The sequence below is a fragment of the Aulonocara stuartgranti genome (assembly GCF_965226115.1).
Source record: "Aulonocara stuartgranti genome assembly, chromosome: 11".
Taxonomy (NCBI): Eukaryota; Metazoa; Chordata; class Actinopteri; order Cichliformes; family Cichlidae; genus Aulonocara; species Aulonocara stuartgranti.
This window is the reverse complement of record NC_138947.1, coordinates 15,370,247-15,396,524: the sequence shown is the minus strand read 5'-3', so window position 1 is coordinate 15,396,524 and position 26,278 is coordinate 15,370,247. Positions and strand designations below refer to the sequence as shown.

General features: G+C 42.4%; 1 protein-coding gene across 3 annotated transcripts in view; it reads right to left on the bottom strand.

Moving 5' to 3' along the window:
• Positions 1–25,878, bottom strand: part of ddr1 (discoidin domain receptor tyrosine kinase 1) — a 53,036-nt gene extending 27,158 nt beyond the window's left edge. For all 3 annotated transcript variants that reach the window (XM_082553138.1, XM_082553139.1, XM_082553140.1), the window contains exons 1-3: positions 25,699–25,878; positions 5,332–5,489; positions 1,824–1,926 (exon numbers count right to left, since the gene is read on the bottom strand). In XM_082553138.1, the coding sequence (XP_082409264.1) occupies positions 1,824–1,926; positions 5,332–5,489; positions 25,699–25,700 (263 nt within the window). In that variant the 5' untranslated portion in view covers positions 25,701–25,878. The remainder of the gene's footprint in view (positions 1–1,823; positions 1,927–5,331; positions 5,490–25,698) is intronic.
• Positions 25,879–26,278: the final 400 nt, after the last annotated feature.

The following is a 26,278-nucleotide window of genomic DNA, read 5'->3' as shown; positions in this document are numbered from 1 at the left end:
GGAATATCTCATTCCTGTGGAAGAGAGATTGCTTCAATTTTGCTCAGCAAGTTTAAATACAACAGCAGCTCTTTTACAGAGTATGACAAGTGGCCAGCGTGACATCTTGACTCCTGAAAGAGATGATAACGCAGCCTGATAATTGGGCCCAATTACCATTTTGTTGTACTTAAAGACTCTGTATACGATTCGCTGAACAAATCAGAAATGTGGGCGGCAATTCAGACAGGCGCTACCAGGCTATTAAATCCGCCCTATCAAGTAGAAACCAGCTGAGATCCCAGTCGGTGCTGCTATTCAAAGAGGTGATTATGTTTTCTTTATAAGAAGCTTTCTCCCGTGGCTGGCTTGGAAAGAAAAAGCAACCCAATTTTAGAAGCACCACACCTGTGGTTTTGCGTGCGTCAATCCATTACACCTCACATCAACCCTAATCATTCTGCTCTCAAACCATCCATTAGCATTTTTCCCTACTTCTCCAGGCGTCTAATTGTTCTTTTTGATCTCAATACGGTGTGAAAATCAAATCGCACGCTCTGAGAAGTTATTCGAGTTACGTAATCCGTCACAGCGAACATCAAGTCTGTATTCATTTTGTCACTGTTACACTTTCACTGCATGGTGATGTCTGCTGTCTGAGCTGTATTATCTCACCACATCAAAGCGGTGACAGCCAGGAATAATAGGAAAAGAACTTCTGAATTTAATTACTGTACAGCACACATCCAAAATAAGTCGAGTCGCTGCTGCCGTCCTAAAAAAACCTTGTAAATCTGCCATTTTTTTACTTTCTAATAGTAACAGAGTATAGCACTTGGACAAAAAGCAAGCAATTTATCATCCCCTGAAACCTTCACTTAGTTGCTCTGATGCAGATGTGAACCCAACGGTGTGTGTGTTGGTGCACGGTGACATCACTGCTGTTGAAAACTGTTTTTCAGCCGTCGTAACCAGAAACCGCTCTTAACCCTGCGTTATAACTTTCCACGTAACCCGGCATGCACCTTTTTAGAGAAACGTAACTCATCTTGGGTCGATGCAGCCCTCACTGAGTCTGACTGACATTGGAGGTTACAACGTGGGGTTAGAGGGGTTTCCGGTTACATCATCAAGTCATGAAGTGGATTTCTTGCTGAAGCAGAATTCAAGCGTAACTCTTCAAAAACTCTTCTTTAAAAACGGGATGGCAACCTGCTTGCAACTTGGAAAAGTCTGTAGATGTCTGGTGACTGCAGGTGGTTGTGGCGACCAGCTTTCAATCACAAGGCAGTTGCACAGGTTGCATGGTGGGAGGCAACCTGTCTCCAAACAATTGCAGTCAGAACATCAGAAAGACTGGCAAAGGTTTGAAAGTAACTTACATCTAATTCATAAATGCAAACATATTCAACACACTGTAATCAATCCAAGTCAGAAACTCATCTGCAATATGTCTCTTACTGTTACTCAGTGCAACTGGTTGCCAACTGGTTGTATACTGGTTACTGATGCCCATTTTGCATTTTCTTTGAGGTTCTGGCTCGACTCTGAATCTAAACAGGTATTGTGAATTTCTGTCTCTGTAGATTGCAACAGATTTGATCACCTTCAGCTGCACATTGAGTTCATCTTATTGCTGTTTTATTGCTCTCTCAGCTGACTGCGGCCATCTTCAGAGTAACCATTTAAAAGGCAAAAAGATCACTTTTGTTGTGACTGTAGCATAAGCGGAAGAAGAACTACAGATTTTAGACAAAAGTTTGTGTTTGTGGAAATGTGCTTAGGTATTTGAGAGTAACCTTTGAACTCCAGGTACAACAGACACACAGACACACACTTCCCACCTTCCATGTTTGGCCTCTGTGGAGTCTGACCAGGCGCTGGAGGCAGTGATGTCAGAATCTGGGATGGTGCCATCCTCCATCCCCAGGGCGTAACGACACTGAGCTGTAAGGGAAGGGTTGAGGGAGATAGAGACAGAGAAGGAGAGGAAGACAGAGGCCGGATAAAGATATGAGAAAAATTCTCCTCCGTGTGGAGCACATGTCCAGGGGAAATTTAATATTTCCATTAGAGCATGAGTGGTCATCATTGGTCACGGAGCATAATGTTGTTATGTCATTTCTGGGAAAAGTTCCGGACTTTATGCTTCATAACTCACACAGACAGTGAGTGGAAGGGGAAAAATGTAACGCTCCTACCTTTGCTTTTATTTGCTTTAATGTCCGTTGGTACTGTTCATGCAATGCGTAATGTCACTGTCACTTATTCCGGTAATACCTCTCTCACTAGTCACAAGTGACTTCATTAGACGGACTGCCAGTAATACCCGTATGCACCTCCAAGTTTATGCTCACAGCTTATGAGGCCACCCGCTGTGAAATACTGTGACCTGTCATCTCTGAGAATACACCTTTCCCATTTCTTCAGTGCCCGTTTCTGTTGGGCATTTGCAGAGAGAGAACTAAAGCGAGAAAGAAACTAAGGGCGATGGAATGAACACAGACAGGTCTCAGATATCTGCACCGGCTCTGCTCCAGCGGCAGCATTATCAACCGATCCAGATAGCGCGGTCCCAGGCAGGGATTACCCAACGATGGCGCTATCTGAGGACGAGGTGAGGGGGTGAGAGGCTGCGGGAGTGTTGGGCAGTGATAAAGTGGAAAGGGTTACTGACAACGATATGCAGGGTTGGCTGAGGGTGACATAAAGAGGCGGGGGTTGGGTGGGCGTCTAACTCAGTTTCTGTCATTGACTCAGTGAACAGGAATGTCGGGCCGCATGACAAACCCTAAAACCTCCCAATGGACGCCCCACACACACACACACACACACACACACACACACACACACACACCCTGAGGACAGGTGCCCATTTCATTACATCATCATCATTATACCACATCGCCAGTCAACAGCCCGCCATCTGCAGTCTTTTCACCTCTCGCTCTCTCGTCTCTGCCCCGCTGTGTCCTCTGGCTTCACTTTCTCTGTCTGTCATCTTACATTAAACTTTAGCGCATGCACCAAACCTTGCTGCTCACACTGCCAAGCTTGATTTAATCATTTCAACAAGACAAAATGCGAGCGTCTCTATTGCACTACACAGCCTGTTAATTTATCTAGATTCACGGATATGATTAAGTAATAAATCAAACAGTCATTTAACAGGCGATTACTCCTCCCAAAACAATTTTTTTAATTAGAGCTGTAAATAATAACCTTTTTCCAATACCAATCACTCCTCTTCAGTTTTTACTATATAATTTTTTCTGTCAGTTAAATAATAAAAAGAGAAGCACAACCAGAACGAGCTTAATCTTATGTGTCAGAGACCATCAGAGAAGTCTTTCTTGAAAACTGTTTGGAAAAGAATCTTTACTTTCAGAGAACAATGTTTGCCCTGATCGTGGTCTATCGCCGTCTACCAGCAGCTAAACTTCAACCGAGAGCTCAAGAAAACGTAAGATCAAGAAGAAAAGGATATATTTATAAAAATATGTACATAAAAGATGGAAGAAACATTGGCAACAGGGGACGGAGACTCCTCTGTTCATTGTAAAGCGCTTTGAGGGGTCCCGAAAAAGCGCTATATAAATGCAATCCATTATTATTATTATTATTATTATTATTATTATTATTATTATTATTATTATTATTATTATTATTATTATTATTATGAAAAAAAGACTGTTAGTGAATACTTTCAGATGATCTTAATAGCTTGTTTTAAGTCTTTTGTTCTTAAATAAAACAATGTGTTTGTTTCGTGAGTTACACACCCACGAGGAGTAAATTGACCATATAAAGCATATGTCCATCCTTGAGATGTATGGTTTCACAAAAGTAAGATGGCTCCAGCCAAAGCTTCTAAACGACACATCACAAATCAGCGAGTAATGCCCTGGTGATTCAGGCCATCCTTTATATACAGTCTATGGGAAAAACAAGCCATTGTCTAATGGGATTTGAAAGCTAAAAAGCAGTCAGTGCAGGAGATGCAGACACAAATGACTAAAATCAAATATTCAGTTTATCAAAAACACCATCAGGCCTTTCAAGGACTCACACTGGCTGTGTTACTGTTAGCCATTACCTGTTCAATTCTATTTTGGGTCTCTGGTACTCCACTGGTAAGATGTGCACTTTATTTCAAAGCCTGCACCAAAAAACTTAACGAAGCAATTGCCACAAACTTTACTCTCTTTACCCTTCTCTGTTTTAGTTGAAGTTGTTTGTTACAATTTCTTAATTTTTCAGGATGTTGGAGATATTCTCAGTTTTTCAGGTGTCTGGTAATCATGCAATTAAAGCATTGGACAAACAAAATCTGGGAACTCATTGGCTAGTCATCTCACCTGATTTTTACTTTCAGTGAAGCCAGCAGATATCTGGGCCAAGATTTCCTTTCCCTTGCACCGGTGATTTCTTATGAACACAGATACTTAACAAAAAAAACTAAAAACTATGTGGACTGTTTACCTGCATCCAATCAGGTCCACCACAGATTTAAATCTTCTGGCACCAAAAGACTGTCCAGGACAGAACAGCACAGCTAGAGTATGTTTTGCTATCCAGAGCAATGCTAATCAAGATACGCCCATGCAAATATCATGTTTAATAATTCCGACTACTTGTTTCAGTTGTACTTTGCGTACACTTTAGGCAACTTCATGCAAAAACTCATAAATCTACTCAAATGTTTGCTGGGTTTTTTTGTTTTATATCAGCTTAAATATTGCTTAAATGTCACATGCTGGCAGCCGGGAGATCATTTCAAGAATAATTAATGAATTAAACAAATACTAAATGTATAATTAAGACAGTAATGACAGTTACAGATTTTCTCCTATTCACAGACCAGCTGCTCCGGTCCAAAGTTTGGCCGCCCTGCAGACACTCTCCTCTGGTTACACCTGGCTGGCACACATTCACTAACTCCTCATGCATTCCCTTCTCCGACATTTTGATTGACACTTTCACGATCTGCTTGTGCATTAGCGGTCTTGACAAGCTGCCGGTTGCGGTGGGGGGTGGGGTGGGGGGGGGTGGGGGGGGGGTTGCCTAGCTATCTTATTCTCCTGTTTCAAACAACTGGCTGGCAGACAGGGAGAGGACACAGGATAGCCTGTTGATAGTGGATGGAGAATGAGGCTGACTGATCTGAGAATGTGAGGAGAATTTCAGAGCAGCGGGGAAGGCGTTTGCTGTGCCCAAGGAGAGGAAGAGGGTAACAGGTTTGAAAATGCAATCATGTCTGAGTTTGGGGGACAAAGTAGGACACAAACAAAAACAAATTCAAACTGAGGACACGATGTTTTCTGCTCTACACATGTATAGATGACATCCCACCTGGATCAAAGTGCCACTCATGCTCCTCTGCAGACGACGCCAGCACTGCCAGGATGGTGACCACAGCGACAGGGAACACTCGCAGGGTTGTCAAAGCCATGAGAGCAGCAACACACCTGGTTACCTGTCGGGAGTCAGACTGACGACCAAAGGCATACCTGTCGCAGAGAAAAAGGCATTTAGAACCACATCTCCTATAAAAACTTTTTTTAAAAAGCCCATTAAAAACACCAGGCAGCACCATCAGACCACAAATCATTTCACTTCATATACATATATATACATTCACATGCACACATACAGCCCTACCCCCAGACTGTAAAGCTCACAGACCCGCCATCGCCACCGATAACTCAACCCTCGGTCAAATCCTCTTATTCCAAAGCACGTCGCGTGTCTCACAATCATTTGTTTCTCAACAATTTCAATGCCAAATGCAGAAATGAGCCAAAAGCCCCAGAGGAGCAAGCACAAAGCCGTATAACAAAGGCCACTTTCACAGGCTAATTTGTTTTTCTCTCTGGCACCAGAATGCCACGATACAATAATACTAAGCTGCCTGTATGAAGGCTACAAACGAAACAGCCTGGTATCCAAGGATGGTATAATTAGCCGTCAACCATCTACTCCAAGAGAATTTCATTCCTTCTGTATTTGAAATGCCATTCATATCTCCAAATTACTGGTTTCAAACCTACTTTACAAGATGGAGCACATTTGGAGCAGCCAGTTACAGACGCTTGTTTGTAATAAATAACAAACAGATGAAACTTTAAGGCTGAAGAAATGAGAGCCAACAAGAAAGGGAACAGGACAGATGTCAGTGTTTGGAGTTAATGAGGACACAAACGCAGCCTGTGATAGGTTAGTACTGAGTAAATTACTTGCTTATTACAGACGTTGTTTTATTCTACCGAGAGAGAGAAAGGCTCTAAAGATCATTAAACATTAAAACAGCTGCACTCAGTGGCCAGTTTATTAGGTACACCTCAAAATTTAAAAAGCAAAAAAACTCCAAAGCTGTAATGAATCGTTCCCTTGTGAAAGTTAGCATGTTTATTTTTTGTCTAAACTGTTTTACAGAGGTGTGGATTTTACTTTATGGTCATTCTGGAGTCTTTAGTCCGTGGTGCTGAACTGCACTGTCATGTATGGAGCTTCCAAAACGGCAATAAAGTTCAATAAATACCTCCCTAGTTTCAGCAAAAGCAGTACATTATACCCGTCATCAAGGCAGGATTTACTGCAGGTCTCCTGTGTTAACAGTTGGGCTATATTTATACAGTTTTAGCTAGTGACTAATAAACTGGTACCAGAGCATATCGTGCAAGTATAGATTTTGGACGGAAATACAAGACACAGGAGACGGCAAAACAAACAGAATATGAGCTTTTTTTTGTAAATGGCTGATTGTAGAGTCCCAGAATTCCAGACGTTAAACAAAACAGGAAACCACAAAAGGAGCACAGGAAGCACGAGGAGTGAGAGGTAAGCAGACAGATGAAAGACAGTAACACTGTATATGCACAGAGGGCCAATATACAGGTGGGAACACATCTCAGTGAAACAAATACTAACAAGAGCAGGGCTGCTGACCACCAAGGAGGAAAAGAACAACCTGTTAAAAGGCAGTTTTTCCTTCCCACTTTTGCTGGCTCAAAGGGGATAGTGTGATTGTTGGAGTCTTTTTAATGTAACATTGTAGGCTCTGCCTTACAAAATAATGTGCCTTAAGGCAACAGTTATATATGTATATACTAGGGGTGCAACAATACACAAAATTCACGGTTCGGTTCGATACTTTGGTGTCACGGTTCGATATTTTTTCGATACAAAAAAAAAAAAAATTGTTCATGCCTTTTTAATTTGTCATTTATTAAAATTATAAATATATATTTTAACTCAAAAGTACAGTTTTTAAATTTAATGTTGCTGAAACAAAAAGTAATTTAAAAAATAAATATATCTCAGGGCTCTCAAAATTTCAAAATCCCTGGTAGCCCTTCGGGCAGGGACTCTTCAGTTTTTGGTAGCCCAAAATAAATATAAGTAGCCCGAATAAAAAAGAGAGCAATTTTTTGATTAATGTTTTGTTTCCTTTACAATATTATACATTAAAGTATAATATTGTAAAGGAAACAAAACATTAATCAAAAAATTGTTGAAAAACAAATTACAACATTGTATAAAAATTACAATCATCAACTCAAATACTTGGTTCTAATTGAACAGAAATTTCTATGAACTTGTAAGAACTGTGTAGGACATGAATCAGTCTGTGTCAGATCCTGAATTTGAAATTTCCGCTGAAGTCACAGGTAAGAGGCAAGTGGGACCAAGATCTAGGCCATTTGCTTTTTGAAGTTTGCAAAGACTACTAAATTTTGCCAGTGGTAGTTCACTCTTTGCAACATAGTACGCTGTTCTAAACAGATTTTTCAGGTTTATTTTTAGTATGTTATTTGCAATTGGTGTTTGTTCTGGGAAAGATATTGCAGACTGAGCAATAATGCATTTCTTGCATTTCTCATGGGTTCTAATGGGGGCCTTTCTTAAAATGACTGGTCCCAGTAACAAAGGCGCTTGTCGACCCAGAAGTCGAGAGAAAACCAACAACACACCCGTCAGAAAATTATGTTATTTACACGGGTGCACATAAGTGGTCCGCAAGTGCGCATTCGCTGTCAAAATAAAAGACACGCACCAGATAAGTTGCAACGCGCGTTTGCGTCCATATAAAAAGCACTGTTTTTGTCCGCTAAAGTGGGATTTTCACGGCACATTCCGCACCACATCTCTGTGCGTTCATCATTTGTTTGAAGCCAGCTCACCTCCTGCAACCACTTTTCCGAGAATACGCGCTTCTTTTGTGGTTCGGACTCCTTCTGACATTTCTTTGGAGGTGGAGGAACACCAAAGTAATTGCTTAAAGGAGCTTCTTCGACATCTTTAAGAGTTTTAAACAAATGTCTGTCCTCCTCCAGAAAATCTTATGTATGCAAACACGCGTTGCAACTTCATATCTTGTGCCAGTTTTTTTTTTTTTTGACAGCGAATGCGCACCTGCGGACCACTTATGTGCAGCCCTGGTTATTTAGCTCGTCATATTGCAGCCACAGAAATTATTTTGTCCATGAAACCATAAAGCTGCACTTTCTTTTTGCCTTATAGTCTGATTTGTCATAACTTTTCCGTTTTGTGGTAAGCTTTTCTTTGGCTGTCACTTCTTCACCCTGACCTGTCTTATTTGGCTCAGCAGAACTAAAATATATATCCTGCTGTTTTTACACACACACACACACACATAACGGTCAGTGATTCTCTGCGCGATCAACCTCTCATATGTTTAAGCTTGCTGCGGGAGATTTCACTTGTCATGTTTGCATAGTAAGCTAACGATTGATAAGACGATGTCAGAGGAATTGGTGCGCAAATTATCATCACTCACCAATCAGTGCTGTCGCTCTCTATGCACAGTTCGTGCGATTGCAAAGTGAAAGCAAAAAAACAAGCGCAAATTCAAACGCGATTTCAATATGTCACATATTGACAGTGGCTCACCGATGCCAATGACATAATTACACAGCTACATTTCCGAAAGAATGCAAAAGCATTGACATATATTTTCCTTCCTACAATAGCCCGACGGGCAGGGCAGAGTTTGGTAGCCCGACTGGGGTTGCAAAATCGGGCTAGCGATTTTGCAAGCCCTGTATCTGATTGAGGAATCACTCATCTTTGGAAAAGAGAGTTTATTACAGAGAAATGGCTCTTTCCAAAATAAAAGCTATACTATACGCTTCTTCTGGGCTATATTCTCAGCAGCATATTGTAGCGGGTCAGGGCTGTTCGGGGTTCTGTTTGTACAGTTATGTTTTGTTTATGTTGCCATAGTGACGGGTGACACCCTCTCGCTGCGACGGTGTGTCCTTCCGGGGTCAGAGGGCGCCCTGTGTGGTGTTGTTGTTGCTGCTGTGGGGTTGCCGCGCTGAGCAGTTAGCTAGCGGCAGTGTTCTTCTGTAGATGTCAATAAACGGCTGTGCTCCCTGGCTAGCTCACGGGAAGCAAGACCAAACGACACCTCCGTCTCCTCCTTGTCTGAGCTCGCCACATTGGTGTCAGAAGTGGGATGATGGTGGCACCCCATGTTCTGACCCGAGTGACTTTTCGCCCGCCGGTCGTGACCGGCCGGTGCGCCAAAAGAAGGCACCTGGACATTTGCAAAGTGAAAGCAAAAAACAAGCGCAAATTCAAACGCGATTTCAATATGTCACATATTGACAGTGGCTCACCGATGCCAATGACATAATTACCCAGCTACATTTCCGAAAGAATGCAAAAGCATTGACATATATTTTTCCTTCCTATGATAGCCCGACGGGCAGGGCAGAGATAGATTTTGGCAGCCCGACTGGAAAAATCGCTAGCCCGGGACGTCGGGCTAGCGATTTTGCAAGCCCCGTGTTACAGGCATGGCCCTTTAAGGATGAACCCTGATGGGAAATGTATTCGGGATGTGTGTAGCGGGACTGCCTGGTGTGTGTGTGTGTGAAGAGAGAGAGCGGAGAAGGGGAAAAAGTAACGGTTAGCTACAGAAGAGACGAAAATAAAATAAATAAAAGGAATATAATAACTCCCTCGACAGCCAGAGTTGTGGCGGCGATGCTCGCTGTGAGTAAACTGTTTCAGCCCACTGTACGCGGTGTTCGTGCCTTAGAGAAGAAATAAAGTTCGGTGAAGCAGTTTCCTACGCCTCCTTCGATCTTTTTGCTAGCGGAGTTGACCTGTATAGTAAGCTGTTGCCTGCTACGAGTCAGTTATGGAACCTTCAAGTAACTGCCAGAGGTTTCCTTACTACGGTTCGGGGCCGCGGATCTGGCGCGGTAACACCTGTATCTGATTGAGGAATCACTCATCTTTGGAAAAGAGAGTTTATTACAGAGAAATGGCTCTTTCCAAAATAAAAGCTATACTATACGCTTCTTCTGGGCTATATTCTCAGCAGCATATTGTAGCGGGTCAGGGCTGTTCGGGGTTCTGTTTGTACAGTTATGTTTTGTTTATGTTGCCATAGTGACGGGTGACGCCTTCTCGCTGCGACGGTGTGTCCTTCCGGGGTCAGAGGGCGCTCTGTGTGTTGTTGTTGCTGTGCGGTTGCCGCGCTGAGCAGTTAGCTAGCGGCAGTGTTCTTCTGCAGATGTCAATAAACGGCTGTGCTCCCTGGCTAGCTCACGGGAAGCAAGACCAAACGACACCTCCGTCTCCTCCTTGTCTGAGCTCGCCACATTGGTGTCAGAAGTGGGATGATGGTAGCACCCCATGTTCTGACCCGAGTGACTTTTCGCCCGCCGGTCGTGAGCGGCCGGTGCGCCAAAAGAAGGCAACTGGACATTTGCAGGACTTTGTGTGGGGCAATGGGGTCGTCGGGGACGACTGACCCCTTAGGTGGGGGCTATGTAGCGGGTCAGGGCTGTTCGGGGGTCTGTTTGTACAGTTATGTTTTGTTTATGTTGCCATAGTGACGGGTGACGCCTTCTCGCTGCGACGTGTCCTTCCGGGGTCAGAGGGCGCTCTGTGTGTTGTTGTTGCTGTGCGGTTGCCCCGCTGAGCAGTTAGCTAGCGGCAGTGTTCTTCTGCAGATGTCAATAAACGGCTGTGCTCCCTGGCTAGCTCACGGGAAGCAAGACCAAACGATACCTCCGTCTCCTCCTTGTCTGAGCTCGCCACAATATTAAACATATCAGGTCCCCATAAGGAGAATCATGTGCTAACGGCTGTCTAAATGACTCGGGTAAAGTTTGTAGCATGCATGCTTGTTGTTTTTGTCTGCTTCCACTTGTCTTTGCACTAGGATGATGTCGGTGTAAATGTGCAGTCATATTCGTAACACGGCAAATCTCCGTTAACGAGTTACCCCTGCGTGGGGCTAGACGGCCAACACGTTAACGAGCTAACACACTAGTTCCCACCCATGTAATTGAGCATTGCGTGGCACATCCAACATACTGTTTTACTTTAGTCCATGACGCGCTTACCTTCAGGGTCATACCTCACATGAAAACCAAAATAATTCCAAACGCCAGATCTGAATGAGGGTGGGGGAGGTTCAATTTGCCATGTTGCAAGGAGAGCTTAACTTCTGTCTCGCTAGCTTGCCCTGCGCTCTTCCTTCTGACGATGCTGTCTGTGTTGAACGCTCAGTGGATCTGCGCTCGACAGTGCAGCCTAGGCGGAGTAGTCGAACGCAGATTCACTGAGCGCTCAACACAGACAGCATTGTCAGAAGGAAAGTTGATAAAAATAAATTACAAATTTTGTATTGTTCGATACATATGCGTACCGAACAGAAAACACTGTATCGAATGGTTCAATATCGATACGAGTATCGTTGCACCCCTAGTATATACATACATATACGGTCATTCTGGAGTCTTGTTCATCTTGTTCACCACCAAACAAAAGTGTTTGACTTCATGAGCATTATGACTACATGCTCATTAGTAAACATGGTAAAAATAAAGCATGATCATGTCTGATCTGATGTCTAATGGTGATACAAAGGCTTAAACCTTCCTAATGTGGGAGTCGACCAATAGGGCCACTCCCTCACTCTTAATGACCAATAAGATAACGACACTGAGCAGGATATAAATGCTACGCACCACCCGTGGTAAAGTGATCTGAAGGTGCCAAATGGATCAACACAGAGAATCTGATGTTAAAGGCTTCACTAAGTGGTTTGAACTGAATATTGTTCAGTAAATGAAAAGTGAGAATTTGGTGAAATTGTGGGTGGTGTGCATGAAGGTTATGCTGTGAAAATGGAAAAGTGCACATAAAATAACAAATCCGATATTGACCTTCTGCAACGTTTCTGTGAAGCCCTATCAGGTGATCAGTGTGTGCGTGTTTGATTAAATCCCGACCAACACTGTAGGAGTAGGAGCGATCCTCGTGAAATTTGGATCCATGTTGAAGACCAGAAAAAACGAACCCTCAAAGCAACACAAAGAATGACCAACAATAAACACCAAGACGTAGACAGAGGAACACTAAAGGCAGGAAAAACTAGAAGCCCAAAGAAACCAATCAAGCATGTGACTCTTACAGAAATTAAAAATAAAAAAATAAAAAAAAACTTCCGATGGGGAAGCAAGAAGGAAGAAAGAAGCCTTAATGATAAGTGGAAGTCTGAAGTGGGAGTGACAGCTGGGTGAAACAGAGGGGCCAGGCTGTCTTCCCTGCAGACCCTTTACATTTCAGCTTCATCTCTGAGTAGACTGGGACAGGCCAACAGCTGACACACAGCTGTAGTGACAGAGGATCAGAGGGAGGGGAGGGAGAGAGGCAGGCAGAGGGAATGTATGGAAACAGAGGGAATAGTAGAGTCTGCTCAAGCACAACGGGGTGGAGGGGCAAGAGCAGCGATGACACGGTTACATGAATGTGAGTAGTTGGGAGGTGGTGCAGAAATGGTGACTTATGGCCTCGTAGTGCGCGTACGCATGGGTGTGTGGGGACCGAGCCGGTGCAGCTGTCCTGAATGGCAGTCACAACGCAACCGATACACGGTGCACGTGTTCACGTAGAGGAGAGAAAGTGAAAGAGAGAGAGAGGGAAAAAAAAAAAGAGTGCCATCTTTTCTCCCTCTTCATCTGAATGCACATACGACTGATGACACAATGCAGAAATATGGGGCTTACTGGACTAGGCTCAGCGTGCAAAAAACACTCAAGAGTTCAAACTGATGAGTGGGGCCACAAATCCAAGGCAATCACTATAACAACCACGGTGATATCAACAAACATCAACCTGAACAGAGTCTCATCACTGTTTTGGTCAGCAAGGCAACGAGCTCTCATCCAACACACCACCAAGAGACAAAGACATTAAAGAAAACCAGAAGAGCAACTGTTCCAGCGAGAAGGAACAAAAGTGGCCACAGCCATCTGAGAACATTGTTGTTAGGAAAAGTCAAGTGGTGTTGAACAGCTGTGGTTAGCACTCAGAGAGAATGAGAAGGGCCCGCTGTGTTCTGGAGGAGGCAGCGCAGTGTGCAGTCCAATCTACGCTCACATTTTGTCTCTGCTAATCCACGAGCAGGACTGTGAATACTTATGAGCAGCTGCTGTTTCTGTCCCGCACAGCAAAAAATCCCAAAAAAACCATGTCTGAAACAGACGAGAGCAGGGACGAACACACGGGAGAACTTTTTTTAAAGTGAGCAGCCATTGCATCATTAAAGCTAGCGTGCCAGTCTCTATAATTAGATTGCTCCAGCGAAAGCTGGCGAGACTTCCTTGGCTCTGGTTAGCGTCTTTTCTCCGGAACTCCTCGCCTTGGGCCCAAATTTTAGCCTTCATTATTCTTTCCAGTTGTCCAATAAAGCCCCCCCCCAAAAAAAATAAATAAAAAATCAGAAATGATGTAAAAGTTTGCTTTGTTTTTTTTTCTGCACATTATTTTGCATGTTTTAATACTTGAATTGCAAACTCTGCATGGTTCACATCACCGGCCGCTGACTATTATTAAAGTGTATCTTGACTTGTAGGCTCTTTTTTGGTTGCAGCCATTAGTATCAGTTTGCGTCAGTATAGTAGAAAAAATAAAGCTGCACAGGCTTGAAACCTAAGAGAGGTAATCAATCACAGTTGATACGTCATCCATTTTTCCTGTCAAGGGTTCTGCCGAACAGCAACCTTAGCAAATTTCATTTCATGCCTTTCATACTGGCCATGTTTGCTTACTATTTGCTTATCTTTCAAGTTTCTGGAGCAGAATGCATCAACTTATCAACTTGATGAATATGATCATTTACACTTGCCAAAACACTGCTGCTCAAAATGTTTGGGGTCGCTTAGAAATGTCTTTATTTTTGAAGCACACTTCCCCCCCTTTTCTATTTTAACTGATGATAAATTTTCCAAATTACAATCAGTGATTGATGGCGCCATTAATTATGAGTCATTCATTATTTTTATTGGAGTATATTCGTAGGTGTAAAGCCCCGTGTTCCACTGAAACAAATTTAAGTACCTACTGCAGCTTTCGGATGTTAAAAGGCCGATTCATCGTTTCACGAGTGTGTATGCACAGCTGAAAACTGTTCTGCTGATTACACAAGGAATACATTTGGCTACCTGAGTGTCTGGATCATTAGCCTTTATGGGTTCGATTATAGTTTCAAATTGACCTGAAAAAAGGAGCTTTCTTCTCAAATTTGTCAGAGTATTTTTGCTCTAAAAGAAAGGATACTTCTTTATTGAGGAAATTGTCACAAATAAAAGACAAAATTACGATTTTATATGATGGTGTGTACCACTCAGTCCATAGATGAGCACAAACTGGCCCTAACCAGAATAGAAAGAAGTAGGAGGCCACAGTGCAATTCTGAGCAAAAGGACAAGTGCATTAGAGAAAAAGACACCTCACAGGTCCTTAATTGGCGTTTTTATGAAAGGTTACACCAAAACAGCAGTTTTAACGTCAACAGTGGAGAGGCGACTCCAAGATGCTGCGCTTCCAGAAAAGATTTTGAAGAGAAAAAAAACGCACGTCTTCCACTGGCTGTTTTCCCTCCTCAGACTAATTTTCACCTTTTGTTCACCTCAGATATGAGGCTTTTCCCCTTCTTTGTGAATCTTTCACAGAAGGCAAGCATCCTGGAGTCACCTTGCAGATACCATTTAAAGTGCCAGTTTGGAACCTGCGAGGCGTATGTTTCTCAGACTTCAGTCGCTGGTGTATTTTTTTTGTCTTGCTTAGTTATAATTAAAGCCAGACTGTGCTGTTCTATAGAGAGAATAATTCACTGCTGAATAAAATATGCAGCACACTTTTTATGTCTTTGAGCAATAACACGCTGATGAAATTCATAAGAAATATTTATTTTTTGCCATTTTGAGACTATGATCGAATCTTTGAAGGCTCTGGACACTCAAATAGCTAAATTAGAATAAGCTCTGAGAATTTTAAAAACACAGACTTGCTTTAGGTAACACACGGGAGTGATGTTTCCAAAAAAGGTGCACTGAACGCCTGTGTAGATATTCCTTGATTCATTTATGATCCGTGACTGATTAACAATTGATAATTACAACATTTTCAATTAATTTAACGTTGATGTGAGAGTTATTATTATTTTATGTTTCTTTACATTTCATATTTAATTAACATCAATAAAATGATCACAACGGTAGTGCGCTTTGCAGCAGTGGTATTCGTTACACACTCAGATAAGTTGTTAGGGCAACCACTCACATGGCAGCAACCTAGGGCATTTAGACATGCAGGAATGGTCAAGATGACCTGCTGATGTTCAAACTGAGCATCGGAAAGGTGATTTGAATGTGGCATGGTTGCTGATGCAAGATGGGCTGTCTGAGTATTTCAGAAACTGTTGATCTACTCTGATTTTCCTACATAACAATCTCTAGGGTTTACAGAGAACAGTCTGAAAGATAGAGAACCACCGCTTACTAAACGTTTTCTGAGTGAAAATGACTTGTTGATGTCAGAGGAGAATGGTTAAACTGAATTGAGTTCACACCAAGGCGGCAGTAACCACTTGTTACAACCCAGGTAGGCAGAAAAGCATCTCTGAATTCACAACATGACCAACTTTGAAGCTTAGGGGCTCTGGCAGCAGAAGACCACACTCCGTGCCACAGAAACAGATGTTACAATCCAAAATAAAGCTTGACTATATAAGACTGGAAAAAGCCTGGTCTGAAGATTCTTGATTTCTGATGCAAAAATTCAGAATTTGGTGTAAACAAGATGAAAACATGGGTTCATCCTATCTTGTCTCAACAGTTTAGGCTGCTGGGAGATATTTTTTTGGGCACATTTCGAGCCGTTTAACACTTTAGTAACAATTGAGCATCATTTAAACACCACGATCTACTTGAGTATTGTTTCTGACCATGAAAAGACAATGTCTCCCCCCTCTGATGGCTGCTTCCAGGAAGATAAGACACCATATCCCAAGCAGCAATCGTCTCAAACTGGTTTGTCTGTAAAATGGCCTTCACAGTCACCTGATCTCAATCCTGTAGAGCAACTTTGGGATGTGTTGGAATGGGAGGTTCACATCATGGATGTGCAGCCAGTAAATCAGGAGCAACAGTGTGAGGCTATCATTTCAATATAGACAAAAATCTCAGAGGAAGTACATTGTTGAATCTGTATCACAGAGAATTAAGGCAGTTCTGACCCCAGCGTTGCACATCGGACAGTTTATTTCGTTCGTCTAAATCACCAAGAACTTGGCTTTGTAAGAATATGAAAGTCACTCAGTTGGTGAAACATTTTGGTCAAAATCAACCTCATAGTGGTGAAAAGAGAAAATACAAAAAGTTCTTCATCATCATCATCATCATCTCTGGGCACCGCTAAAGTCTGTTTAAAATATAACAATAATTTATCCATCTGATTTTGCTGAGTGTACAGGAGACAGAACAGAGGTAATAAACCAGGAGCTGCATCACCAGCATGGCTACTAACTCTTATTTTGACAAGCTTTGATAAAATGTCTAAAAGTGTGAGGTTTTTGGGGAAAGTTTAGCAATAATGTAGTGCAATGCATATAATTTGCAACATCAAAAAGGCTTCGAATGTCGCTTATTCAATGTCGTTCTTGTTCTATACACAGATCTCGACATGTGAAGTCTCCAGTCTCGGCCAGATAAAGTAACACTCTGCCAGTTAGACATGACTAATGGCCACTGGGGAGACACGGAGTAGTGAGCTCTTTGTTTTGGGTTTCTGTTCGTGTGCGCGTGTGTGTGTGTGAGAGAGGAAGCTGGGTGTACGCACTGCTACGCTCGGAGTCCCGGAGAGAATGAAGCATGAATTTATCTTCAGTCTTCACAACACTTTAAAGGGTGATACTGTGGAGACTGTGCCAGTGACACAAACAAGGTCATCTGATGGCTTCCTTGAATACAGCCTTGCTTTTGTGTGACTCAGGACTGGTGTGAGTAAAGTGCTGATCCCTGCGGGGCCACTGTTTTCTTATTTTCACTGAGGATTCACTCCAAGGGCAGGCTTGAGATGCTTGGCTATAGCAATATGTCCATGGGGATCTGTTTTACTGAAAACATTACCTACAGCTTACTGTGTTAAATATTACAACTTTACTCAGCACAATATTTGCTCGAGTGGGTGAAACCACACAGCTTTACACCCTTACTGAGGCTGCAAACTAATTTGATATTTAAACTGAGAAAACACAGCACAACTGTGACATTTGCCATCAAATATATGACTGGGAGCTTCAGGTGAAGAGTGGTATTATGCCCTGCTCTTCATCATGGATTTGGGCCATGCACTAGGCATCCAGTTGAAAATCTGTGTGTCACAAAATTCACCCTTACAAGGAAGTGCCAGTCATGTCTGTGGAATCTGATTTTGCTGAGTGTACAGGAAGAAGCAGAAGGAAAGTGCGGATAACTCACTTGGAAACGGAAACGGCAAGACAGTGGAGTCAGAAAAACAAATTAAATCTGCATCAGTAAGAAACGGAGACCATAAACCATGTGAACAATTGCTGAGGAAGGTGGTGAGTCATGAAGATAGGGAATTGTTAAAGATGAAACCTGCTTCCAGAAACATTTGAATTGTGCATAACACCAGATGACTCATTACGACAGCTCAGCTTCCACCCCCTAAAAAAAAAAAAAAAAAAAAAAAAAGAAGCCCAATTTAAAAAAAATCTCCTTACTGAGACAGAAACGGGAGGCACAGGAGTCGAGGCTCAAGGATAGAGCAAAAAGCGCAAAAAAAAACAAAAAACAAAACATAATAAGGTTGGGTTCATTAGCATGCGACTACACAAAGCTGACATCAGTCATAGCAACAGAATGAAACCTCCACCGGCTCCCTTTTCAGGTCCACTTGGCTCATCAGTCCATAGCAGCTGCAGCATTGCTCATCCTCATGGTGGACAGAGACAAATGCTGACTGATTACCGCAGATTGCCTTCGTCAATAGCAGCCACACAAACCTAGCTGTAAGCGCAGGGGACAAAATGTCACAACAAAACCGTTTTTAACGCATGCACTGCAGCTCTAAACCTTCCTGAAAACAGCTGAATATGAGAACTCAAATGTCTCAAATCAAACTTTTACGTAGGTTTAATCTGCCAGCTGCCGAGTACGAAGTCAGTGTGATGTCCGATTGTGAGAACAGAGCAGGAAAATGTGTGGTGAATTTAAAGCAAGCTAGCGGGCATCATCCGTCCTGCCTACTACCTCTACCTAAGAGTTCCCTCACCCACACCAAAGGGAGTATTTTCAGTGTTAAGAATGCATCGAAGTGGACCGTTTCCTGCTGTGTGCTGCATCTGAGTGACCGCTTCAGTCAATGTCCCAGCTTTACTGTCCTGGCTTTGTCTCCTGAGTTTATTTGAGAAAATATCTCAAGTTTAAAACCAGGAACACATTTTCTTCGGACTCTTGGTTTGTTGACACGTGACACATATTCCAGCCAAAAGATGCATATGTAAATAAGCTTGTACTGTGCAAAAGTCTTGAGACTCCTCATTTCTTTACATGTTACTAGGAAAACGGTTAATAGGCGCGACGATTTATCGAAACATGTGCAAACACAAACTTAAATACATAATAAAAGGCAAACTTTAAGTAGTTTTCAGGAATAGTTCTCCAGGCTTCTTGAAGGACATTCAAAGCTCTTCTTTGGATGTTGGCTGTCGTTTGTTCTGTTCTCTGTCAAAATGCTTTGATAATGATGAGGTTGAAACTCTGGGGAGGCCACTTCTTCATATAAGCTTTCACTGCATTGACAGGGTGTTTGGGATAATTTTCATAGTGAAAAATAAAGCTGTTGCCAATGAGATGCTTTCTAGATGGTACTGAATTGTGGCTCAAACTCTGATCGTAGCTTTTTGCATTCCTAGATCTCCAACATAGCTCATCAGTCACCAGAACCACCGGCTGAAATGCAGCCCAAAAATCAGGAGAGAGCCTCGATTGTCTTTTACAGGCTGTAGGCACTCGCTGTTGTACCTCTCTCCTACATACCTCAGCTTTTTCTCCGCGTTTCTCTTAGTTAAGAGTAACTTCTTGACAGCCATCCTTCTATTGATTCCATATCTGATGAGGCTTCAGTGAACAGCAGATGAACCAGCTGGAGGGCCAGATGAATCTCTCAGGTCCCATGTCTTTGCTGGATTTTGCCTTATGTCTTAAGGACATGACTTTCAAATACTGTTAATCTGCTGTAGATAATATTTTTAGACCTTCCATGTCCTCTTTTGTCCTCCACTTGTCCAGTTTCCAAGTTCTCGGCCAATAGTTCTCTGCGAATCACCTTTTTGGTGCAAAAATACTATTTTATGTCAAACTGTGTTATCTTTTTTTATATTTTTTGTGGATTCAACTAAAGAAATGGAGAAAAAAATTATATAAAAATTTTCCAACAAGCTGCTAGAAAAAAAGTGCCTAAAGACACAATTTAAAATTCTTTGCCAAGTCGTCTGTTATGCGTAGACACAACAGTGGTTCATCCCTTTAGTTCGGTGTGTTTATGAAGGAATAACTCATAGGTCAGCATTAAGTGGCTTAACTAAAAATATTCCTCTGAAAACAGTCAGGTACAAAGACTGCAGAAAGGCTGAATATGTCAAAGAAAATCTTTGAACGACTTTCAGAAATCCTGGAGAAGTATTGCTCAAGACCGCTTTAAACTTTACAAGAAAATCTGGCTCCTTGGAAACAAAATATAAAGCAATGAGGGGTAGCAAGACTTTTACACAGAAATGTATTTTATTTTAAATTGAAAAAAGAAAAAAAAAAAAGTCGAGTCTTCTGGCTGTTTTTCCATGTTCCATGTTAATGGCTTCCGGTAGAGCTAGACCCTAACCTTATGTTTGTTTGTCAACCCACTACAAGAAACTGTAGCTCTTTGCTGGGCGTCTTCCGCTGCTCTTTCCTGCTGAACTGTCAGATAAAGGCAAAAAAGCACCCCTAGTACAAACAGAGATAACAAATCTTAAACACACATGCATCAAAAACACTGTCAAACACAAAAATCCAGTACTTTTTCCAACACTGTTTCCTTGTCAGTCCTGCTTACTTGAGAAAAGACTCCAGTTAACACACATTAATGAACAGATAACGCTCTTTTTCCAAGTTCTCTTTATTCTGAGCCCCTTCTGAAGTTTCAATGCTTTGAGGGCAATGCTTGCCTTTACATTATTTGCATTTTTCCTTGTACTTGTCTAGACTTTAATCCAAATGAAAGCTTGTGAAATATTGAAAAAAAGGAACTTTGCAGGTTTGTCTTTTGTCAGTCGTCACAGAAATCAGTAATTGAAACAACATGCAGAGCAGGTAGTCCCAAGACTTGTCTTCATGACTACAGTCCTACAATAAACCCATAATATTTACCTTGGACCGTTCTTGTTATTTTTATTAAAGTTCCTATAATTGCGCTCCAACATTATGGTATCTGCAAAGGCAATCAAAAGGAAATGAGCCTGATCAGATACAGCAACAACACACAGGACAGAAGGAGGTAAACTGCCTGTTCGGTAAGCTCGACACAACAAGAGAGAGTCAAACCAAATCAGAAGAAGATGTTCTCAAAGCTGAAATAAGACAAAGAACAGAGCATAACAAAGTCGCACACAAAAAGAAAATGAAGGTTTTGTTAACACCTCTGGCAGTCAACATGATCTACACGGAGTCGGCTGTTTATTATCGTGAGACTCAGAGCGAAGTCTTCTTTCTCAGTTTACAAAGGAAAAACATGTGTTCAGTTTTGTCTGCATTTCTTCTGGGAAAGTGGTTGTGACCGACAGAAACTGGAATACTATTATGCTTCTCGGGGCTCGAAGCCTCGTACTTGTCAGCACATGTAGTTAGACTGTCCTCAGCTCCTTTTCTGCTCTGTTTAATCCATCTGGAATGAGATGAGATCCACTTCACTTTCTAGTGCGTCTCACTTGAAAGCGAAGCAAGCTCATGTGCTGCCTGAAGATTAACCATCACTGCTACTCTGAGGGAAGATTAGTTCTGAGTTTGACCTTAGCTGAAGCATGGCTGTAAGACTCGTGAGGAGTATCCAGCAGGCATGAGGGACCATTAGCATGTTAATACGATGACCTCGCAGCTGAGTGCATGTGAACCTCTGGTTCTAGTTTGACACCAAAGGTCCTTTAGGGCTGTAGTGTGATGGAGAGCCACAGCCCAATTCTCTGAATTCAATTTGCACAGTCTCACTACCACCTGTCAGAGAACAAGTGAGAAGCAGAGGGGAGGACAGGGTGAAAGGAGAGGCATGTGACGGGACAGTGAGAAAAACAGCCGCAGACTGAAGCAGACAGACAGACAGACAGAAGAACGCCATGAAGGAAAATTCCCACCAGTAATCGAACGAAGAGACTGGCAGAGCAAGTGTGGGACAAAAGCAACTCTTTGCCGCAGGAGGTTGAGAATTATTCATCCGCTGAGAAGCCATTGAAAAGGAGAGAGAGGGAACAAGAGAAGGGATGAAAGGAGTGAGAGAGAGGTGAACTCAAGAGTAGCAGAGAGAAAATGACAGGAAGAAAAAAAAAAAAAAAGATCAGGGCGAACGGGAATGAGCTCAGCTAGACTCAACATTTTGAGTCAATGTGAGGAACTTAACTGGCCTAACCGAGCAATGCGGCAGTCTTCAATTCCAGTGAATAAGAGCTGAGGACAACGTAGAGGTCTTCAGATGTTGCAGCACAAAATAAAAAAATATGCACACAAAAGCACATTAGGATCTGAAAATATGGTGGCCTGGTTAATATAAAGCCTGGGCTTTTGCTGAAACCACCCACACACACACACACACACACACACACACACACACACACACACACACACACACACACACACACACACACACACACACACACACCTACCTCTGTTAAAAGCCTCAGGCACAGGTTGATACCTCTATCAAACTCTCAGTCCTCCTCCTCCCTCTCAGCAGTGAAAAACAGTCTCAAAAGAACTAAATTACACATCACACAACAGTTTCCTGATGCTAATGCGACCCTACAAACCCCTCGGCGGAAACGGCAGACACGTCCAACCCACTCAGCGTGGATGTCATTGCAACTCAAATTCATCATACGCAAAGAAGACATATTGAAAAAGAAAGTAACCTTTGATGTTTAACACAATTTTCTTCCCATGTTCCAACAAGGTTTCAAAACACTTACTTTGCCAGAAGCCATTAGTAATTATTAGTGGCGCTTTGTGCCACAAGAGGCACTGTGGGTGCTAAAAAACACCAACCGCAATATGACGATTTGAAAAGTGGTGAGAAAAAAAAAAACTAAAAAGATAGAAAGCAAGAGGCAGAGAAGGGAGCACACTGGCTTTTAAGTTGGTTTCCATCTTTTATGAGGTTCTTTTCCAGCAGCGATAACTTCAGCTTCCACAAGTTGGCAAAGTGTGTAGCTGTTTTTAAATCACAGGATTCACCATCGTCCACTTCTAATTAGACCATCCTAATCATCCAATTCACAAATGACCTTGGCTAATTTTGCAGATTAAACACAGTCTTAAGGTTTTTTTTATTATTATTAATCCTTTATTTATCCAGGTAAAAATGTCATTGAGATTAAAAATCTCATTTACAAGAGAGAGTATTTTTGGAGAGTATAAGGTTTAGACAAAAGAAAAGTTGTATAAAATGTAGTGCTGTGTCATCTGATACCAAGGGCCAGTATTGCCAGTACATATACTTTGAAATTATAGAGGCAGCTTATGCAGGGAAAGCAGTGTGTACTCATGATTAATCATCATCAGTTTATAAATTCTTAATGACCACAAGACACTGTGAGGAGGACAGCACCGTGCTGTCCTCCTCACAGTAAGAAGGTCCTGGATTCAAATCCACCAGCCTGGGTCCTTCGGTGTTTGTCCCGAAGCCTGTGCACGGTCTCCCACAGTGCACGTTAGGTTAACTGGTGATCCTAAATTGGGTGTGACTGTGAGTGTGAATGGTTCTCGGTCTCAGTGTGACCCCGAATTGGACGAGGTGAAGGAAACTGATAGACAGAGGTGTGGATTTAGGAAAAATGAGACATTTCTTCATGAGGTGACAACAGCTGCTGGTGGCAAAACTTATTCAGATCACCAGCTAGACTCTCGAGGGTTTAATTACATTGTAAATAGTGGCGATACCAGGCTGTGACTGACGATACACCTGAAACTGAAGCAAGGTTGAAAGGGCCTTAAATCTGTGTTCTTTCTGATGCCCAGCAGGGGGCGACTCCCCTGGTTGCAAAGCGACGTTGAGCTGAATAAAAGTAAATGGAAAAACCATCCTCGGCTCCCAGGATCTGTGACCTCAGTAAACACCCTCCTAATGCAGCTATGGCCTCAATAACTTAAGTTTTTTAAAAAAAATAATAAATCGTGTTAATTACAGAAATACAGTCCCCACTAAATTCAAAAAGAAGGGAAAAGTAGGGTATACTTTACAGTGTGACTGCAGTGTCCCTTGCTTCCACTCATTGCATAAACACTGAGAAGGCATCCTCCAAAATATTTAGCTCAAGGTTATTTTTTTCCTTTAGTCCATTCAACTAAAAACAGCACACATTTGGGTATAAAAAGATTCCCTGCTGCTTAAATTGCACATCAAAATTTCACAATGTTATAGGAGTGCAATGGCTAATAAATGAAGCTCTCTTTTAATAAGAGTTTTTTATTATTTCATAAAGTCATAAAACATGTACTAGAGTTGAGAAATTATATATTAGGGAGATATGGCAGTACCTTCAAGCTTCTAGATTTCTGTACTTTACCACAGGCTGTCACACACTCGTACATTATCACCTTCAAAAATAGGCCACCTGTAATTTTGGAAGTCATGCAGAGGCATTTCTGCAGTTTTCCGAGCTTATATCAGGGACCAAGTAAATGTCTTAGATACTTTGATAAGATACCCTGTGAGAATCTTTGAAGAAAACTTAACCCAAGGGTACTTGCATCCAAGAAGCAACACCGCTATCTAACAAGGGCACCCTTCACTGAAAGAGCAAACAGATAAATAAGGAGACTCACAGGGACGATAGGAGAAGAGAGAGATTGAGGGTAAGATGTATGAGCAGAGGAGGAAGATAAATAAAATGTCTAGTGCTGCTTCAAAGGGAATGGGGAGATACAGAAGATGAAGAAGAAAAATCTGTGTTCCATGTTACATGTAGGGAAAGAGACAGATTGCCAGAATGATCAATTAGACACACTTTTGATCCTCTAATTATTAGAGGATCAAAAGTGTGCTCGATGCCAAACGAAGGATGGTGGGGAGGGAATCTGGGAGGGGGAGGGCAGTCTGAGAAAAGGTAGGACTTCAGGGATGGAGATTCGCGAAGAGGAAACCAAATAGATTTGAAAACTCGCTGACAACTAAAGCCCACGAACAGCCCAGATCCCGCTTTGAAGTGTCACCGCCCATTACACGATTAATTTGTTTGTCCGACAGTCTGGTTGAGCTCGCTCTGCATGTGACCACACATACACAGATGCAATTGAAAAGTCCAGCTGTCTAGACTTGAAGGGAAATTGGTTTGGGAAAACAGGCTGGACGCTGGAGTCCCGCGTTCAATCGGTTTCATTTCCCATTACAGGGGGATTGTCGAGAGGGAAGGCAAGTAACCATGTCGTGTCTTTGGACTTAAATGAATTCTTCCACTTGCCTTCCTGTTCAGTCTGTCTGAGCCAATTATGACCAAAGACAGACTTTCTGTTTAATGCATGATCTCTGTGAGAGGTGTCACATAAAAGACAGTTCTTCATTGCCATTGTGCCCTTTCATGTTGTTAAGTAGCCCCTTTAGCGAGAGACAGACCAGGCAACTGTGCCAAACGTGCAGTTCAATCACTGTTCAAGCTGCGACTCCTTTAAGGTTCAAATTTGTATCCACCTGCTGAAGTCTTTTAACCCAAAACAATGACCCAGATAGAGGATAACAGACTGGAGTCAATGATCAACCAGACCATACACACCAGTGTTCCCATGGCAGAAACTACACCGTGCTTCTATGTTTGCAGAAAAGCCTGCACTGGCACGCAGCAGCGTGTTTTCAATCACAAAACAACACCACTGCAAAACCACTCTTCTTTTTTTTTTTTCTTGTCTTGCACATAAAAAACCTTTCCAAGACTTTTGTTGCCGAGTCTTAGACACAAATCAAATAAGAGCCATTCCTTCGAACAATGTTAGACAAATTATTTTGCTGCGTGCATACTTCTCCACAAATCATATTATGCAATTAATGCTGCTTTGTCACGAGCCTGCCAAGAGGAAGACAAATCAATAAAAAGCTGTTCCAAGTCTGTGCGTGAACACTTATACTCACATAACTGGGCCATCCAACTATTTCAAATATCTTGTGTCTTCTTTGCTCAACTGCACAGCTGATAAAAATGAACTACTCCAAGTCAATGGCTCTCTCGGGACATTGTGGAAGAATCAGCGGCCAGATGCCTACTAGACTGAAATCCAGCAAACATGTGCATCAACACTCAGGGATCCTCCTCACTTTATGCCCCTGCCTTAGAGGCAGAGAGGGAGGGACGGAGAAAGGGAAAATGGCATTTTATTGCATTTCTATCTCTATAGCACAAGCACCCCCACCCACTCCTCCCCACACAGCAGTTTATAACAATGGTGCACCTCCTCTACGCTGGACTGCCTTCTCAGTCTGTTAGCCAACAAACTACCCACATCAGCCATTTTCATGCAGTCAGATAGGTGACTGCTCACTGCACTTCACACCCACTAAAGCCCATTGTTTGACTCCTCCAGTAGGTCACCGGCCCCCAGAGAGGCATGCACAAACACACAGGAGCAAGACAACACCACAAACACACGCAATCAAACCCACATTTTCCCTTCTCTTTGTTCTCTGTTATACAGAAATTAACAGAGACAAGATG